At 45.1% G+C, this 20,918-nt stretch overlaps 1 protein-coding gene across 1 annotated transcript in view; it reads right to left on the bottom strand.

Moving 5' to 3' along the window:
* The window catches only part of GIGYF1 (GRB10 interacting GYF protein 1), a gene marked incomplete in the record, with an annotated part of 2,892,461 nt that overhangs the window by 337,865 nt on the left and 2,533,678 nt on the right, over positions 1-20,918 (bottom strand). The window contains 1 exon segment of the mRNA XM_044077309.1: positions 4,520-4,658. Within this exon segment, the coding sequence (XP_043933244.1) occupies positions 4,520-4,658 (139 nt within the window).

Raw genomic sequence — 20,918 nt, 5'->3', positions numbered from 1 at the left:
AGCAAGAACGAAGGCGAGATGGACAACTTAACGTGTTGTCTTTATGCAAGGGGGCATCCAATAATTTAGATTTGACATGGTCTGGCAAGGGCGGTTCCTTAAGCCATGCATGCATTCTAAGGACAGATCCCGTGACTGCTGCCCAGCATTGAGCCTCTAGAGCATCAAAACCACAGTGCAAGGTGTGTGTTTAATTACCTGACTTGCAAAATGCATTAACTATTGTAACTCTTTAGATTCTGCACAAGCAGGAAAGGAAGACATTTTTGTTTGAGGAGTTCCAAGGTGTGTTGCTGAAATTTTGGCATATGGAACTGACAGTTTAGTGCTCTGATAGCAAGAGTAGCTGAGGTGTATACTTTTTTACCCCATCTGTCTAGTGCTCGGGAATCCCTATCTGAAGGGGTGGGATTCTTAGCAGAGGTTGTTTTAATTCCTTTAGGCCCTTGAAAAATTACCTCAGGGTCAGCCATAGGATTTTTAAAAAGAAATTTGTGAGAGTCAGGGACTCTAATACCGGTCTGGTTTTCTGGGTGCAGAAAAGAGGGTGTCAGAAGTCAAGCTGGATTCCAGGGAAACATCCTCCACAACATCCAGGACTGGGGGGGGGCAGGGGTCTGTGGTGTGGAAGATCTAAAAATTCACTTAGCCCTGACTTTCCCACTGGAAATGCTCCCTTAAGGTGTGCAGGGTTTCCCTAAAGGAAAAATCCTCTGGGGAAGAGGCAAAAGAAATGGAATCCTCTGCATCAGAATCCTCATAAGCAGAGAGGGGTTGCATGTCTTCATATTCAGATGCATCAGAGTCATCGGACGACTGTTCAGACAAAACTACAGGGGACAGATCTCTCTTTCTTTTGGAAGGGGTAGCTTGGCTTCTCCTGATCAGCATGAGAAGGTCTTTCGCCATTTTAAGCATTTGAGACTGAAGCAAGGAAGCAGGTGCCCGAGCTTGGGTCGTTGGTTTCTTGGGTGTGGTTCGTAGCCTGGGCCTAAGAAACTCGGTAGTTTTCGAAAGAACGGTAGTCACGAAAAAAGTCTGTTTGTGTCGAGAATCGGTAGTGTGAAGGCCTACCTCAGAAGCCAGTGCCTGCTCACCGGCTCTGGACCCATCCAAGGTAGGGACGACCGCAGGATCCTTAGTCAAATATGAGTTTTGCGGCATACCAGACTCCAAAAGGGTCTCATAGCGGCCTGCAAATCCACAGAAGCGGGCATCAGGTGCTGTAAAAGCACCTCACTGAGGACCGGAGAACTGACGACTAGCTTAACAGAAGCGTCGTCGGTAGGTTTGGACCTGTGCGGTCTTGTCTCTATCTTTACGTTTTTTTTGGAAGATCTGCTGTCAGATGGCTTACCAAAGCCATATCGGAATTCGAGGACTGTAAGCGAAAATATCTAGCTACAAGGGCCCGACGACATATATTTTTGGCATTGAACTAAGCACGGAAGATACAGCGGGGCCTAAGCAAGTGACGCAGTAAGAATGAAAGTCTCGGTGTGGTATTTGCTTTCCACAGGTGAGACAATTAACTTTTTCTGACATTGGTTAGTGCAACAAAAAATGATCCCCAACAGGGTACTTAGCTTTAAAAGATCTCAGCTTCAATTCAGAAGACGAAACTCAGGTAGTGGCCGACCTGCACTCGTGCAAACTGCTTCTGTTTCAGGCTCCATGCAAGAAAGTCTAATGTAATGGTGTCGGCTGCCTTACTTTATACTGACGACGTCAGTCCTGAAGCGACAGCAACAGACGCAGAAATACTAAGTTTCTGGTATTTGGGCCGGCCGAGGGCTACCCTGGCAGGGATAACCCAAATGTGATGACTGCAATGGTGAAACACGAAGAACATCTTCCATTATTTATGGCTATGATGACTTCAACTTGACGATGTCAACAAATATGTATGTATGCATGAAGTCCTGTAACTGCAGATCTAATTATGCAGTTAAATTTGAGGAAGCCCGTACCTCCATCAGAACAAGGGATGCAGACTCTTGGAATGCAATGTTTTTACATACCACGTGATAAGCCTGAATCATTTTTTTTGTTTTCTTTTTCAACTGACTGAAAGCTGTTTGGGGCAATCACACCAAAGTTACAACTTAGAATAGGAAGAGCAAGCTGATTTATAGCTTGGACATTTTTGAAGTCACTTGTTTAGGTTTTACTGCCTGCTCTTCCTTTAATCCTAAATATTTAGGAATTCCCTCCTTTTCAAGTTATTTTATGTCATATTCCTGTTCCAGGTCAATATTCTACTGGTGCTGCAGCTTTCTTGACAAAAATGTTGCTATTACACATTTACTAAGCCCAATTATCATTCTTCATCATCTACAAAAGCTTTAACCATCTGTAGTTGTGCTTTCAGATGCTCATCAGATGAACTACAGAATTTTAAATCATATACAAAAATTAGGAGGAGACATCTTTGAAAAGGCCGGGTTCTGGAAGTTAAATTGTAATAACAATCTAGTCTAATCTAAATTCCATAACACAAGAATGTGGAATGCTGATTTTTTTTTTTATAATCTCTCCATACTAAACTTCATTTCAGCACCTTTTTACAATTTTTTTTACGGCTTTAACAGCTGATCCTACAATTATATACAACTTTCTTTTATAACCTTTATGTTAAATTTACACGACTGAACTGTTACTTAAAAGGCTATAAACTCTGCCTCCGTCAGTCCCAGTGCATAATCTTAAGAAACGTGAGAAGGCAAGTTATTGGCCTATTGTTCCTAGGATGGCTTACAGGTTCACACTTAAGGATGAGAGTTTTTTTTCCTTCTGTTAAGCTGGCTGGTGTTTGTTCAGGACGTGCACAAAACTAATATTTGCTCAGGCTAAACCTTTGTGTAAAGATACTATCCCTTTAGCACAAAAGCTAGGTACTGCATCTGGACCTGGGTTTAACATCTTTGTCTAAATTTCTCTGGCTGTTAATTCCTCCCATGTCATGTTCTCTATATCAGAGCTTATTACTGTTTATTTTAATTCATGTATTCAGACACTACCTTTGTTATGCTCAACTGGGTCTTCAAAAATACTTCTCCAAAAACGTAGATTTTTTCCTTTTTTAGGTTGTTGGGTGTTACTATTACTGTGTTTCCCAACTTTATATAAAATACTTTTGAGTCATCAATAAACTGCTTATTTTGCACTTTTCCTTTATATTTGTCTGCATGCATTCTTTTTTTTTTTGCTTGTGGTGTTATCTTTAGTTTACTATTGGAAAAAGTGAACAAACAGGGTTGCCAGACGTCCCTATTTGGGCGGGACTGTCCCGAGATCAGCAGCCTGATCCCGAGTCCCGCCCTGCCGGTTTAAATCCCGGGCAGCCTCCGCTTTGTTTCGTTTTTTTTTTTGACTGGCCCGTTTACCGGCATACGGGCCAATCAAAAATCACTAATCACTGAGCTTCTTGTGCTTAATGCGGAAGTTCCGCATTAAACGAAGCTCTGTGTTTAGCGATTTTTGATTGCCCCATATGCCGATATATGGGCCAATCAAAACATCGCAAAACAGAGATACTTCCGTTTAATGTGGAACTGCGATGTTCCGCATTAAACAGAAGTAGCTCCGTGTTTAGTGATTTCTGATTGGCCCGTATACCGGTATACGGGCCAATCAAAACATCGCAAAACAGAGCTACTTCTGTTTAATGCGGAACATCGCAGTTCTGCATTAAACAGAAGTAGCTCCGTGTTTAGCGATTTTTGATTGGCCAGTATACCGGTATACGGGCCAATCAAAAAAAATCGCAAAACAGAGCTACTTCTGTGTAATGCGGAACTGCGATGTTTCGCATTAAACAGAAGTAGCTCTGTGTTTATTTATTTCTGATTGGCCCGGGCCAATCAAATAAAAAATAAACACAGAGCTACTTCTGTTTAATGCGGAACTCTGATGTTCCGCATTAAAGACGATTTTTTTTTTAGTCTTTACTTTGTCCCTACCTGGCCAGTCAGAAATCTGGCAACCCTGATAACAAATCAGTTCTGACATTGCATTGCCTTTACCCCATCTAAGATTTTTTTGATAATCTGTTCTCTTTTTTGTACAAGCACTCACAATCATAGACAACCAAATGCTGAAACAGACCAAGCCAAGCCAGAGGACTGGCGTCTGCATTCAGTCATTTCTAACTATGCAGTTAATTACTATGGCAACAATCCTTCTGATGAATATCACTTAATTTTTCAAAACAAGGAAACAGCAAAATGGGGGGGGGATGAAACTGACAAAAATATGAAGTAGCAGCAGCAGGCTTTGTTTCTAATTTGAAGTGAACAATGAAGTGGCAGATAGGTTCCTCTCTCCGCTTGGGCGTGTTCTATTGTCAATGTACAAGTAGGATAATGGACAACTATAAAATAGCAACAGCAGGTGAGTGAAATAAAGACATGCTGATTGAAACCGTTAAAGATCATTTAGTGGAATAAGTAGATGATGACCTAGTAATGAACAGAGCCACATATCCAACTCAGCAACCAGCACCAGAACACCAACTTACCCAAAATACTTGGATCAGCATGCAGTACTGTGGTTTTCTTCAGCTTGCCAGCCTGACTACTGTCATATGACTGCTGTTTTGAGGTGTGGTTCACTTGAAACACTGACTGAAGGCTGCTATGATTGACCCACGGGCTGTCCTGAAAGATTAAAAAAGTGATAATGCAGATCAGCTTTTTTATTAAAGTTCTACTCTCAGATATTTTTAAGACCTTACACTTTCTCATGCCTGAGAAGGCTGCCCATGCCATAAAAAAAATCTATGCTTCCCTTCAAAATATAAAAGGAACCACAAGCATTAAACACATTACAACAGTACAACTACCCAATGAACTTCATGCCACATCCAGGAACCTGTTGGACAACTTCCTACTTTTTCGTTTCTTAAACTTGTGTGACAGTTCACTGTTAATAATCAGGTTTTCTACCAGAGGCGCTTTAATACAAATACTCAGAAAGTACAGTTGTGTACACTTACCATAAATGTAGATGTTAGAGTGTATTCACTGTTGTAGTCGTCACATTTTGGTTACCCCTGACAGGGTAGCGCTCGGCCGGCCCGAATACCAGAGGCTTAGTATTTCTGCGTCGGTTGCTGTGGCTTCAGGACTGACATCAGGCTGTCAAGTAGTATAAAGTAAGGCAGCCAATGCCATTACATCAGTTTTTCTTGCCCTAACCTGTCAGGAGCCCCAAGTAGGAGCCAGATTCTGTTGGAAGAACCCCACCAGTAAAAAGTAAATACCAATATGTCCCTTGTAAAGAAAGATGAAAAAAGGGGGATGGAGGGAGGGAAACCAGGACTGCAACAGTGAATACACTCGAGCATCTACATTTATGGTAAGTGTACACAACTTTACTATATTCTTCGTGTTTCACTGTTGCAGTCATCACATTTGGGTTGATTCCCAAAGCTGAGGAAATGGGTGGAGGCAGTCAAGAAAACTAGGGGCTGGCTAGGACGCCCTGTAAGACTACAGAGGCAAGCCCTGCCCTTGATTTGGAGAAGAGAGGCAGGTGGTAATGTTTGGTAAAAGTGTGAACAAATGTCCAGGTGGCAGCCTCCAGGATGTCGCTAGTGGGGTCTCCTCTGAGGAAAGCTGCAGAGGTGGAGGCTGCTCTGGTGGAGTGAGTCCTGACCCCCTTGGGGGGAGGCTTTCCATGTTGTTTGTAGCAGAAATGGATGTGGTGTGCTATCCATTTGGAAATGGTTTATTTGGAGATGGCTTTGCCTTCTGCCCCTGTAGCAAAGCTAATCAGCAATTGATCAGACTTTCTGAAGGACTGAGTCCTGTCCAGTCAGAATCTGAACTGTCTGTGCACATCTAGAGAGTGCAGGATTCTTTCCCCCTTGTTCTGGGACAAGGAAAAAAGATTGGCAAAAGAATGGATTGGTTGAGAGCCACACTGGACACTACCTTGGGCATGAAGGATGGGTTAGACCTGAGGGATACTCTGTCAGCATGGAAGATGATGAAGGGTTCTACAGCCATGAGTGCTTGCAGCTCGGAGACTCTTCTGGCTGAAGTGATGGCCAGAAGGAAAGCTGCCTTCCAGGAGAGAAATTTTAGCTCTGCAGAAGAACTGGTTCGAATGGGGCAGGGTGAGCTTTAACCAACACAAAGTAAAGGTCCCAAGCTGGGGTTGGTGCTCTTCTGGGTGGCCTCAAGTTGCTAGCCCCTCTTAGGAACTGTTTGATCAAAGGGTGTGAGCAAAAGGGGCTGCTCATGGAAAAATGAGCAGAGATAGCAGAGGCATGAATTTTAGTAGAGGAAAAATAGAGGCCACTGCGTAGTAGGTCAGCTAAATAATGCAGGATGAAAGGGAGGGAGGGCTGTGGCATATTGGCTCACTTAGCCTGAATCCAGGTGCAGAATCTTTTCCATTTGTCAGCATAACACCTTTTAGTGCTACGGCGTCTGGCCTCACGTACATATAAAACCTGTTTACTGAGGTTGGCAGAATGATCTGAGGTCAGGCAATAAGCCAAGCTGCCAAGTTGAGTGTCTGCAATTGGGGATGCATGAATTCCCCTTCCCTCTGGGTCAGGGGGTTTGGACTCTGACGAAGATGCCATGGTGGCAGTGGGGACAGGCTGTGCAGCAAGGGGTACCAGCTGATGGTTGGTGTGGGAGGCAAAGTGGTCGAGCTTCGGGGTGCCCCATTTCTGCATTATTAGGGTGAAGGTTCTTCTGTTGAGCTTCCACTCATGTGGGTCCAGAAGCCTTCTGCTTAACTGGTCTCCCATAGAGTTGAGAAAACCTGGTAGGAAATGTGCTAACAGGTGAAGATGCATTTCAGAGGCTATGTGCCAAAGGGTTATGGCCAGCTTGCATAGAGGGAAAGACTGCACCCCTCCCTGCTTGTTGATATACCACATCAAAGTGGCGTTGTCTGTTTGGATCAGGAGAGCCCCTGGAGAGAGAAGGGGATTGAAAGCCATCAAGGTATGCTGGACAGCCATCATCTCTTCTTGGTTGATGTGCGGATGGATTTGTTGTGGGCTCCCTTGGCCCTGTATGCACCTGCTGTCCAGGTGTGCCCTCCAGGCCTAGTATGATGCGTCTGTGGTGAGGGTCTGGGCGGCAGGGGGGTGGTGAGAAAGGTAGTCCCTTGTGGGAGCATGCTGTTACCCACCAAAGAAAATCTTTTCTGAGGCAAGGAATTATAGGTAGTATGCAAGATGCCATGCACCCCAGGGCTTGCAGGATCTTCCTTGCAGATAGCTGGGGTCTGGTGGCTAGTTGAGAGAAGCAGGCTGTCAGGACAGTTTGCTTTTCTGGTGTAAGGAATGCCATCTGGGATGCTGTGCCCCGGCTTGCTCCCAGGAATATAATCCTTTGAGTGGGCACCTGTTAGGATTTATTTTTGTTGATTGTGTACCCTAGGAAGGTTAGCAGGGACTTTTCAAAGGCCAGGTGGATGAGTAGCTTTTCCTGGCTGTCTGCCTGAATTAAGCAGTTGTCTAAGTATGGGCAAATCTGCATTTTTCTTTGTCTGCAAAAGGCAATGGCAGGAGTTAGACAATTTGTGAAAACTCTGGGAGCAGTAGATAAGCCAAAGGGAAGCGCAGAGAACTGAAAGTGCAGAGATCCTGCCCTGAAACGGAGATATTTCCTGCATGATTCCCTGATAGGAATGTGGAGGTAGGCCTCTTTTAGATCCAGGGTGGCTAGCCAAGCATCCTTGGAGAACATGGGTAGCAGCTGCTGGAGGGTGAGCATTTTGAATTTTGGGATCACCAAAAAGGTGTTTAGAATGGAGAGGTAGAGGATGGGGTGCTAGGTGCCCTCTTTTCTGGATACCAGAAAAAGTCTGGAGTAGACACCTTGGCCTTTCTGTTCTGTAGGAAAGTACAGTTGTGTACACTTACCACAAATGTAGATGTTAGACTGTATTCACTGTTGCAGTCATTACATTTGGGTTATCTGCTTGCAGGTAGCCCTCAGTCGGCCTGATTAAAGTCTTGGGTCCTGTGTCGGTTGCTGTCCCTTCTGCCACGACATCAGGGGTATAAAACATGCAGCCGAAGCCATTGCATCAGTTTTTTTTGCTCCAGATGTCAGGTTCCCCCCTAATGGGAAGCAATGAAACATAAAAATACAGATATATACCTCCAACAAAAAGCAAATACACCAAAAAGGCTTTTAAGCATAGTAAAGGAAAGTAGAGGTGTAGTCAAAAGAAGTTAGGGGGCTGGAGGGAGGGTAACCAGGACTGCAACAGTGAATACACTCGAACATCTACATTTATGGTAAGTGTACACAACTGTACTAGGTTCTTTGCGTTTCAATGTTACAGTCATTACATTTGGGTAGATTCCCAAAGCTATGGTTGGGAGGAGGAATTTAGATAGCATTAGGGCCAGCTAAAAGGCCCTGCAAGACTGCAGTGGCAAAGCCAGCTCTGGATTTAGAGAAAATTGGCAAATGATAATGCTTGGTGAAAGCATGTACAGAACTCCAGGTAGCAGCTTCTAGGATGTCCCTGGTAGGGATGCCTCTGAGAAAGGCGGTAGAGGTAGATGCAGCCCTGGTGGAGTGAAGTCTGATCCCCTGGGGGATAGGTTTTCCATGGTGCTGATAGCAGAAATTAATGCAATGGCTTATCCATTTAGAAATGGTTTGCTTTGAAATAGCCTTCCCCTCTGCAGCAAATGCCACCAGCAGTTGTTCAGATTTCCTTTGAGGTTTAGTCCTGTCCAAGTAGAATCTAAGTTGTCTGTGCACATCTAAGGAATGCAGTATCCGTTCCCCTTTATTCTGTGGATTGGGAAAGAAGGTTGGCAAATGAATGGACTGATTAAGAGCCACACTGGATACCACCTTGGACATGAAAAATGGATTGGTTCTGAGGGACACCCTCTCCGAATGAAAGATGATGAAAGGCTCCACTGCCATAAGGGCCTGTAATTCAGATACCCTTCTAGCTGAAGTGATTGCTAAAAGGAAAGCTGTTTTCCAAGAAAGAAAATGTAAGTCTGCAGCAACAGCTGGCTTAAAAGGAGGTAGAGTGAGTTTCTCCAAGACAAAGTCCCAGGTCCCAGGCTGGGGTTGGAGCTCTCCTAGGTGGTCTCAAATTTTTGGCCCCTCTGAGGAACTGCTTGAGCAGTGGATGAGAGAAGAGGGGAGGTTCTCTGTTATAATGAGCTGAAATGGCTGAGGTATAGATTTTAATGGAGGAAAAAGGCCCTTGTGAAGCATCTCAGTTAAGCATTGTAAAATCTGAGGTAAATTGGGCGTTGCTGTGCTCATCCCTTGAGATTGGTTCCAGGCACAGAATCTTTTCCATTTTTCAGCATAAGATTTTCTAGTACTAGGCCACCTTGCCTCTAAAATGATATCCATCACAGGTTTGCTGAGGGATGGTAAAGGAGAGATTAAGTAATTAGCCAGGCTGCAAGGTTCAGTATTAGAAGCTGATGGTGCAGAATCTGGTTCTCCTGCTGAGACAGCAGGGAAGGAAGTCTGAGGCAGTGCCATGGAGATAACCTTGACATACTGCACAGGAGGGGGTACCAGTGTTGGCGCGGCCAGTCTGGAGCAATCAAAATCGTCCTGTTTGAATTTTAGTAGTACTTTGGAGAGCAGAGGCAGAGAGGGGAAGGCATAGACTGATAGGTTTATCCAGCTGAAGGACAGAGCATCCACTTTCCAGGCTTGTTTGTGGGGAGTCCTTGTGCAAAATTTGTCCAATTGGTAGTTCTGGGGAGAGGCAAACAGGTCTATATCTGGACTCCAACATTTGCTTGTCAACATGTTGAAAATCCTTGGTTCCAGTTTCCACTCGTGTGGGTCCATGAGGTTTCTGCTTAGTCCGTCTGCCAGTGTATTTAATTTTCCTGGCAGGAATTGAGCTTATAGGTGCACTTGGTAGCTCAAGCCTGTGTTCCACAATGCCATGGCTAGTCTGCAGAGGGGGTAAGAATGTGTACCCCCCTGCTTGTTTATGTACCACATAACAGTGATGTTGTCCGTCTTTACCATTAGTTGTCATGGAAGAATGTGGTCCTTGAAGGCTGTCAGAGCATTCTGTACAGCTATTTCTTTTTGATTGATATGCAGGTGCATTTGAGTTGGGTTCCATTTGCCCTGAATGCACTTCCCTGCCAGGTGAGTCCCCCATGCATAGTCTGATGTGTCTGTTAGGGTTTGGGTGGCAAGGGTTGGTGTGAAAGGTAGTCCCTTGTTTTGGTGGTAGGCCTCTGCCCACCAAAAAAACTCTAGGCGTAGGCAAGGTTTGATAGGAATCATTGTTTCTAGGTCTTGAGAATGTTGACACCATAGGCTTTTTAGATACCACTGTAGTTTCCTCATATGCAGTCTTGCATATGGAATTAGAAGAATGCAGGAGGCCATGAACCCCAAGGTTTGCAGTATTTGTCTTGAAGATAGCAGGGATTTTGTGGCCACTTGTTTGAAGTAGGTTGTCAAATGAATTTGTTTCTCTGGCGTGAGGTAAGCCATCTGGGAAGTTGTATTCAAGCTTGCTCCCAAGAATATAATTTGACAGGGTACCAGGTGTGATTTCTTTTTGTTTATGGTGTACCCCAGACAAGTTAGTACCCTTTGTACAAAGGCCAGATGATTCAAAAGTATGTCCTGGCTTTCTGCCTGAATTAGACAATCGTCCAGTTATGGGTATATTTTATTATTTCTTTGCCTGCAAAATGCAGTAACTGGAGCTAGGCACTTTGTGAAAACCCTGGGCGTAGTAGATAAGCCAAAGGGCAGTGCAGAGAACTTTGAAGCGTAGGTATCTTCTGCAAGATTCCCTGATTGGGATGTGCAGGTATGCTTCTTTTAAATCTAGTGTTGCCAGCCAGGCATCTTTGCCTAGCATAGGAAGTAACTGTTGAAGAGTCAGCATCTTCAATTTTGGAATCTCCAAAAAGGAGTTTAGAGTAGACAGGTCCAGGACAGGATGACATGAATTGTCTTTTCTGGGTATCAGGAAAAGTCCCGAGTAGAAACCTACTCCCTTTTCCGCTTCTGGTACCAGTTGAATAGCCCCCATGCTTAAGAGAGAAAGTACTTGTTTTTGGGCCCTTGCCCGCTGATTTAGGGGGTAGGTCCGGCCACCCGCTTGGTGTTGGCAACATGTGGAAGTGAAATCTGTATTCCTGGGACACTATATTTAAAACCCATTTGTCCTGGGTAATGAATTCCCAATTCTTTGCATGAAGAGCAATCTTTCCCCCCAAAGGGGCAGTCAGTTGATAAGTGCTTGGAAATTTTAAAAGGAAGTCATTGAGACAGTTTACCATAGGGGGAGTCTTATTCCCAGATTTGGAAGTGGAGGCCCCCCACTGATTAGTTCTGTGTCCCTGGGACTGAAACCTGGGGTTTTTGCTGTGTATGGGTTTGGCTTGAAAAGACCTGGAAGGGCCTGGAAAGGACCAATTCTTAGAAGGCCAGTGCCTAGGCTGAACTTGTAAAAAATCTTTAACAGTTTGCACAGATTTAGCTTTATCTTCCATCTTTTTAAGAACTTCCTCAGCCTTGTTGCCAAACAGGCGGTCATAATTTAAATGAGAATCCAACAATTTAGCTTTATCATGATCAGGCAAAGATGGCTCCTTAAGCCAAGCATGCCTTCTGAGCACAGACCCAGTAACAGCAGCCCTGCAAGAGGCCTCTAATTAATCAAAACCACATTGCAAAAAGTATGTTTTCCAACTTGTTCAGCAGAATGCATTAAATCCTGTAATTATTTATTTTACACACAGTCAGGAATCAACATCATTTTCTGTTTAAGCAGTCCAATAACATGTTGATGATACTTTAACATATGAAACTGGCAGTTTAAAGCCCTAATGGCCAAGGTTGCAGAAGTGTAAACCTTCTTACCCCATCTATCCAGTGCCCTGGAATCTCTATCAGAAGGGGTAGGAATTTTAGCAGTAGAAGCCTTAAGGTCCTTGGGCCCCTGTGAAATAGTCTCTGGATCTGCAATAGGATGTTTAAAGAGGAACTTGTGGGACTCAGGGACCTGGTAGTATCCGTCAGGTTTTCTGGGAGCAGAAGGCAGGGAATCAGGGGCAACACTAGATTCCAAAAAAGCATCAACAATGTCTAGTACAGGAGGAATAGATAAAGGCCTATGCTGAGGTAGAAGGAAATCCCTAAGCCTCTTTTTTTTGAATCAGAAAAATCCTGGCTTTCCCAGTGGAAATGCTTCCTTAGAGTATGTAAGGTTTCCCCACAAGAAAAATGCTCAGGAAGGGAAACAGAGGGAATGGAGTCCTGTGCATCAGAATCTTCATAAGTAGATAAGGGTAAATCCAGATCATCAGAAGAATCAGAAACAGAATCCTGATCAGAAGATTCATAATCAACTTCAGTCCTAGGCCTCTTAGAAAGGGGAGGTTGGCTTCCCCTGACTAGAGTTATAAGATCTTCAGCCACTCTTATCATTTGTTCTTTAGGCATAGAGGCCTGGGCATGTGGCCTGGGCGTCAGTTTTTTAGGCATGGATCAAGATTTAGGCCTAAGTAAAGAAGGATGCGTTGGTTTAAAATGCAAGTCTGTAGGCCTGAATACACCCTCAGAAGCCGGTGCCTGCACAGCGGCTCCAGACCCATCCAAGGTAGAGACATCCGCAGGTTCCATAGTTGAAGCATCTCACGCCATACTGGACTCTGAATGAGTCTCAGTAGAAGCCTGCGAATCAGAAGTAGCGGGTATCAGGGGCTGCGGAAACGCCTCACTGAGCACCGGCGAACTGGCGACAGGCTTATGAGAAGCATCGTCAGCAGTTTTGGACCTTGGTGGCCTGTCTCTGTCTTTATCTTTGCGGTTTTTCGGAATCCCGGTAGTCGGATGGCTAACCAACGACATTTCTGGATAATTAAACCGAGAACCGAAATATTTAGAGGCGAAAATATACAGACGACGGATAGTGCGTTGATTAAATAAAGCACAAAACTGACAGCAAGGTACGTTGTGGTCAGGGCCTAGGCAAGGAATACAGTATGAATGAAAATCTTTATGAGGTATTTGCTTTCCACAAGTAATGCAATTATTAACATTTACTGACATCGGTAAGGAGCAAGAAAAAGTTTCCTCAGCGGGGTACTTGGCTTTAGTTCAAGACTTCGGTTCTGAAACTCGAAAACGAAAATTTCAGGAGTCGGCCGACTGGCACTTGCGAACTGCTTCGGGCACCACACGGCAAAGAAGACTGATGTAATGGCGTCGGCTGCATGTTTTATACCCCTGACGACCTGACGTCATGGAAGAAGGGACAGCAACCGACGCAGGACCCAAGACTTTGTTAATCAGGCCGACCGAGGGCTACCTGCAAGCAGATAACCCAAATGTAATGACTGCAACAGTGAAACACGAAGAACATCGTGCTCTACTGCCCTCACAGACAGGAGGGAAAGGACTTGCTTTTGCGCCTCTGCCCACTGGTTTGGGGGTAGATCTGGGAACCCTTTCGGAGTTGGAAGGGTGTGGAAAGAAAATTTGTATCCCTGGGACACTATGTTGAGAACCCAGCAGTCACTGGTAATGGTGGCCCAGGTGCTTGCATGAAAGGAGAGTTTTCCTCTTAAGGGTAAGTAAAGGTGGGCAGAGGGACAGAGGGTGGGTGAGGTGAGTTATTGTGAGTTACCATAAGGGGGTGGCTTAGAACGTCCTGGTTTTGAAGAGGAGGTAGTCCACTGCTTAGATCTCTGCATTCCCTGTGGCTGCTATCTGGGAGGTCTGGTTCCCCGGGGTCTGGACTGAACTGGCTTAGTGGGAGCAGGAAAGGACCAGTGCTTGGTGGGACAATGCCGGCTGGACCTGTAAGAAATCCTTAACTGCCTGCACAGATTTTGCTTTTTCTTCCATCTTTTTTAAGACCTCTTCTGTCTTGGTGCCAAATACGTTGTCTTTGTGCAAGGGGGCATAAAACAATTTAGATTTGACATGGTCTGGCAAGGGCTGTTCCTTAAGCCATGCATGCCTTCTAAGGACAGATCCAGTGACTGCTGCCCTGCAAGAAGCTTCTAGGGTGTCAAAACCACAGTGCAAGGTGTGTTCAGTTACTTGACTTGCAGAATGCATTAACTCTTGTAACTCTTTAGATTCTGCACAAGCAGGAAAGGAAGACATTTTTTTGTTTGAGGAGTTCCAGGGTATGTTGCTGAAATTTTAGTATATGAAACTGACAATTTAATGCTGTGACAGCAAGAGTAGCTGAGGTGTATAATTTTTGATCCCATTTGTCTAGTGCTTGGGAATCCCTATCTGAGGGTGTGGGATTCTTAGTAGAGGTTGCTTTAATCCCTTTAGGCCCTTGAGAAATTACCTCAGGTTCAGCAGTAGTTTTTTTAAAAATAAATTTGAGAGAGTCAGGGACTCTGTAGTACAGGTCTGGTTTTCTTGGTGCAAGAGGTAGGGTGTCAGGAGTCAAGCTGGATTCCAGGAAAACATCCTCCACAACATCCAGGACTGGGGGGATGGCCAAGGGACTGTGCTGTGGAAGATCTAAGACTACCCAGAGTCTCTTTTTAGACTGAGGGTAGTCCTGACTCTCCCACTGGAAATGCTCCCTTAAGGTATGAAGGGTTTCCCCAAAGGAAAAATCCTCTGGGGGAGAGGCTGAAGGGATGGAATCCTCTACATCAGAATCCTCATAGGTAGAGAGGGGTTGCATGTCTTCATATTCAGATGCATCAGAGTCATCGGTCTCTTGTTCAGACAAAACTACAGGGGACAGATCTCTTCTCCTTTTGGAGGGGGTAGCTTGACTTCCCCTGATCAGCATGATACGGTCTTCCTTCATTTTAAGCATCTGAGACTGAGGCAAGGAAGCAGGCGCCTGAAATTAGGTTGCAGGTTTTTTGGGTGTGGCTTGTACCCTGGGCCTAAGGAACTCGGTCATTTCTGAAAGAACGGTAGTCGCGAAAAAAGAAGTCAGTTTGTGTCGAGAATCGGTAGTGCGAAGGACTTCCGCGGAAGCCGGTGCCTGCTCAGCATCTCTGGAACCATCCAAGGTAGAGACAACCACAGGATCCTTAGTCGAAGAATAGTTTTGTGGCATACCGAACTCCGAAAGGGTTTCGGTAGCGGAATGTGAAGCCACAAAAGTGCACATCAGGGGCTGCTAAAGCGCCTCACTGAGGACTGGAGAACTGATGACTAGCTTAACGGGAGAGTCGTCGGAAGGTCCGGAACTGTGCGGTCTGTCTCTGCCTTTATCTTTATGTTTCTTCGGAAGATCTATTGTCAGATGGCTTACCTAAGCCATATCGGAGTTCGATGACTAAGCGAAAATATCTAGCTACAATAAGGGCCTGACGATGGATAGTTCTAGCGTTGAACAAAGCACAGAAGCGACAGAGGGGGACATCGTGGTCTGGGCCTAAACAAGTGATGCAGTAAGAATGAAAGTCTCAATGTGGTATTTGCTTTCCACAGGCGAGACAATTGTTAACTTTTTCTGACATTGGTTATTGCAAAAAAAAAGGATCCCCAACGGGGTATGTAGCTTTAGAAGACTTCAGCTTCAATTCGGTAGACGAAACTCAGGGAGTGGCTGACTGGCATTCGTGTGAACTGCTTCTGCTTCGGGCTCCACGGCAAAAAAGACTGATGTAATGGCGTCGGCTGCCTTACTTTATACTACTGACGACCTGACGTCAGTCTTGAAGCGACAGCAACCGATGCAGAAACACTAAGCCTCTGGTATTCGGTCCAGCCAAATGTGATGACTGCAACAGTGAAATACGAAGAACATCTTCTATTTTTAAAATACCTGTTAACCTGAAAAGGGTTACTGTTATTTTCCGTTTATAAAACTGAAGACTAACACTGCAAGAAAGACAAATCTCTTGTACAGAAGTACCAGATTCTTAGCTGTGCTAGACCATGCACACAAAAATGGCATATCCCTCCAGAAAGTAATGAGGGATAACGTGACTGTTAAATTTATCTAAGTGTAAATTTCTACTACAGAATAATTTGTACTGTTCTCGATGCCATATAACTGAATGGGACAGCAGGATACTGGAAGAAGTCCAAAGAATAGCCACCAGAAGGTGGCATGGAGGGAATGTTATAACCAGAGTATACAAACTGGAGATATTCTCTTACTATTTATAGATTGAGAGATGTGGGGAAATGCAATAATCAATTCAAGTTGATATATGAAGGAGCTGTCCTAAACATGAAGAGGAGGTAGAAGCAGTAGCATGTAAGGACTAAGTACTCCCCCGATCTATGAAATTAATTCTTCATGCTGAGGGCTCTGGGCTCAATGAAAGGACCACCAGAGTGGTGGAGAAAGAGTCTACAGGAACACATGGGATGTACAATACTGAGAAGTTATGTACTTACCATAACGTTCCATGTTAGTTGTCGTCTTCTCGCCTTCTTTCTTGCTGGATGGGTTGACTCGGCCTAATACTAAGGCTCGAGAGCTATTTTTACCGGCTCGAGGCTATGCTATGTCCCATAATGCTAGGCGTCATATACCCAGATCTCGTTTGATAGCTAACACTATGGACACATATGTCCCACCACAACAGAGAATAATCCACCTAATCATAGATACAAAAATAAAGATATATCTATATACATATATATATATATATATATATATATATATATATATATATATAAACCCCTCTAGAAGAGCTAGCAAAAAAGAGGGAGCAAGGGAGCTAGCTGGGGATATAACTGAGGTGGCAATAACTCTCACAAGGTACTCTAGATCTTCCCAGGCTAGGGGGATGGAGGGTGGGAACGCAAGAAAGAAGGCGAGAAGAAGACAACTAACATGGAACGTTATGGTAAGTACATAACTTCTCAATGTTAAGTTGTCAATCTCACCTTCATTCTTGCTGGATGGGACAGCGTCCCTAGCACCTAAAACCTGGGTGGCTCAATGGAACAAACTCTTGAGTACAGTGGAACCAAAATCAGCCCAACTTCTGGAGGCCATATCAAGCTTGTAATGAGAAATGAAGGTATGAGGAGAGGCCCAAGTGGCCGCTGCGCAAATGGAATCCATCGGCAATCTTGCCTGAAAGGCTACTGAAGAAGCTAAAGCTCTGGTTGAGTGGGCTCTAGGCTTAGTAAGAAGTTCCCTGTTCCTCAACTGATAGACCAACGTGATAAGACAGGACAACCACCTGGACAAAATTACCTTAGAGACTGGCTGGCCTTGCTTCCCTTCCGCATAAGACAGGAAGAGCTGGTTTGATTTTCTCATCTGCTTAGTTCTATCCAGGTAGAAGCGTAATTGACGGTGAACGTCCAAACAATGTAACTTTTGTTCAGCTCTATTGGTGTAATTTGGGAAGAAGACTGGAAGATATATGGTCTGATTCAGATTTTTCTCTGAGATTATTTTGGGTAAAAAAGATGGATTAGTCCTAAGTGACACTCTGTCTTTGTGAAAAACAAGATAAGGGGGGCAAACGCAAAGGGCTTGAAGTTCCGAGACCCGTCTTGCTGAGGTGATGGCTACTAAGAAGAGTGTTTTCCAGGAGAGCAACTTCAACGAACAAGAAGCCGCCGGCTCAAAGGGCGGAAGAATTAAAGAAGACAGTACCAAATTTAAGTCCCACGGTGGGGGAGGGTCCTTAACCGGGGGCCTAAGTAAAAGGGTTCCTTTTAAAAAGGCTTTGCAAAGTTTGTGGGACATGATGCTGGTCTCTGACAAGCCAACGTGGAAATTTGCAATAGCTGCCAGTTGAACTCTGATGGTAGCTCTGGAGGAGCCCAATCGAAAGAGTTCTGCTAGAAACTCTAGAACTGTCTGGACAGGAGCCGTAAAGGGGTCCACGTGTTTTTCCCCTGCCCAGACAGAGAAACGCTTCCATTTGCTAGCATAAGTCTTTCTGGTAGTAGACTTGTGAGAAGCGAGGATGATATTGCGAACTGGTTGAGAGATAAGGGGAAGCCTGGCTAGGGTTGGAAGTGGAGCAACCAAGCTGTGAGGTTGAGAGATCGAAGGGACTGATGCAGCCCGCCCGATTGATGGGTCAGAAGATCTGGCACTGGGTCCAGATGCCAGGGCTGCTCCAGTAGATGGCGCTGCAGGAACAGAAACCAAATTTGTCGAGGCCAGTAAGGGGCAATGAGGATCATCCTGGCTCTCAAGGCAGTCACTTTCTGGATTGAGTAATCAAGGGAAAGGGGGGAATGCATACAGAAGACCCCGGGCCAATCGTGAACGACAGAGTCTCTGGGGGGGTAGATCTGGGAGAGGGAAGAGGGTGAAGAAGTCTTGGCACTTGCTGTTTAGAGGTGTTGCAAAAAGGTCGCAGCAAGGTTGACCCCACCTTCTGAAAATTCTTTCCGCTACTATCTGGTTGAGAGACCACTCGTGAGGCATGAGAATGGCTCTGCTCAGTCTGTCCGCTATGACGTTGGACTTCCCGGGAATATGCGTTGCTACCAGAAACCGTTGAGAAGAGATCGCCCATTGCCAAAGTCTGAGTGCTACTCGACATAAGGGGTAGGATCTGGTTCCACCCTGCTTGTTGATGTACCACACTACAGACATATTGTCTGCTTGAATTGCAATTGTCCCGGTGGGTAGAGAGTCCTGAAGGGCCTGCAACGCTAAAAGTACCGCTCTCATTTCCAAGACATTTATGTGCAAGTGGCATTCGAAGGGTTGCCATGTGCCCTGGACCATCCTGCACCAAAAATGCCCCCCCCACCCCCACCCCATCAGGGAGGCATCCATTGTCACAGTGGCAACAGGGAGGAAGGACCACAGGTCTGCCCTGGAGTACCTGAGGGGAGACCGTCCACCAAGAAAGGTGTCTTTTGCATGCCTGAGTGATTAGAATGGTGTGTGACATGGGGAGCTGCTGAAAGGACCACCGGGAAAATAGCATGCACTGCAGGATTCGCATATGAAAATGCGCTAGGGGGAGTAAAGTGATTGCTGCTGCCATGAGACCAAGTGTTTTTAGTACAAATCTGACTTGAACTCTGCTCTCCTGTAATAGGATCTGAACATGGTTGCGAATGTCTGAAACTCTTTGTGTAGGTAAGTTTTGCTGAGAGCTCCACTGTGTTTAAAACGGCGCCTATGAAGGTAATAAACTGACAAGGAGACAATGCAGATTTTTCAAAATTTAGAGAGATACCTAGCGCGTTGCACGTTTGTACAGCGTAATCTCTGGATTGGAGTAGTTGGTGCCTGGTGGTGGCAGTAAGGAGCCAGTCGTCTAAATATGGAGACACCTGGAATCCTTGTCGTCTCAGGTGAGCCGCAACCACTGCCATGCATTTGGTAAACACCCTGGGGGCTGTGGTGAGGCCAAAGGGCAGGGCTCTGAATTGGTAGTGACTGGCTCCCAGCCGGAAGCGGAGAAACCTTCTGGAGCGCCTGTTCATTTTGATATGGTAGTACGCATCCTGAAGGTCTATAGAGAACATCCAATTGTCCTGACCCAGAAAGGGTAGAATGGACTGTAGCGTGACCATCCGGAACTTCGTTCTTTGAACCGACTTGTTCAGCCTGAGATCCAAAATAGGTCTCCAGTCCCGGCTTTTTTGGTACCAAAAAGAACTTGGGAGTAGATTCCGGATCCTTGTTGGTCTGCTGGGACTGGCTGGATGGCCCTTTTTCTTAGCAGCTTTGAAATTTCTAGTGCTGCTAGATCCCTCAGACCGGGTGGAACGTCTGGAAGGGGCCCTTTTGGCTGTTGTGGGGTGTGAATAAAGGGAATTCTGTAACCCTAGGACATGATCGTACCCATTTGTCTTGCGTGAGGGAAAGTACAGTTTTGTACCTACCATAAATGTAGATGTTCGAAGATCCACATTGCTGCAGTCCTTACTTATGGGTAGTCCGCTGTCCTCGGTCGGCCCGAATACCAAAGTATTAGGCTGACGTCGGTCATGGCGCTCAGAACTGACATCAGAGCGTCAGGGTATAAAAGCGCATGACCGACGTCATATCCTCAGTCTTTTCTTGCCCCAGATGTCAGAAGGCCCTAAAAAGAAAGGCCACAGCCCAAAAACAGGATACCTCCCAAAAACATGCCCAACAACAACCATCACCCAAACCATATTACCATGCCAAACTACAGAGGGGAAGGAGGGAGGGTAAATTGGACTGCAGCAATGTGGATCTTCGAACATCTACATTTATGGTAGGTACAAAACTGTGCTATGTTCTTCATCTCACATTGCTGCAGTCCTTACTTATGGGTAGAATCCCAAAGCAGAGGTAAAGGGAGGATGGCAAAATCATAAAGCATTAGGGGCTGCCAAAATGCCCTGTAATATAGCAGAGGCAAATCCAGCCCTAGACTTAGAATAAAGAGGAAGGTGGTAATGCTTGGAAAAAGTATGTACTGAACTCCAAGTGGCTGCTTCCAAAATATCTTTTGTAGCTACCCCTCTTAGAAAGGCAGAAGTGGCAGTAGCTCTAGTGGAATGAGGTCTGATTCCAGCCGGAACCTCCTTACCATGATGGGAATAACAGAAAGAAATACAAAACCCAATCCATTTAGAAATAGTTTGTTTTGAAACAGGTTTCCCTTGAGAACCCAAAGCAAAAGAAACAAACAACTGCTGAGACTGCCTGAACCCCTTGGTTCTGCTCAAATAATAACGTAACTGTCTGTGAATGTCCAAAGTATGCAAAATCTTCTCCCTTTATTTTGGGGTTTGCATAAAAAGTAGGCAAATGAATAGTTTGGTTCAAGGCCACACTAGAAACCACTTTAGGCATAAAGGAAGGATTAGTACGCAAAGATACCCTGTCCTTATGAAAAATCAGGAAAGGTTCCACTGCCATAAGGGCCTGTAATTCAGAAACCCTTCTTGCAGAGGTAATGGCCAACAAAAAAGCAGTCTTCCATGATAAATACTTTAACTCGGCAGTAGCTGCAGGCTCAAAAGGTTGTAGAGTAAGTTTTTCCAACACAAAATTGAGAT

Source organism: Protopterus annectens, chromosome 7.part0, assembly GCF_019279795.1.
Source record: "Protopterus annectens isolate FY-2018-M chromosome 7.part0, PAN1.0, whole genome shotgun sequence".
In the NCBI taxonomy this organism is placed as follows: domain Eukaryota; kingdom Metazoa; phylum Chordata; order Ceratodontiformes; family Protopteridae; genus Protopterus; species Protopterus annectens.
This window is presented reverse-complemented; position numbering and strand designations above follow the sequence as displayed.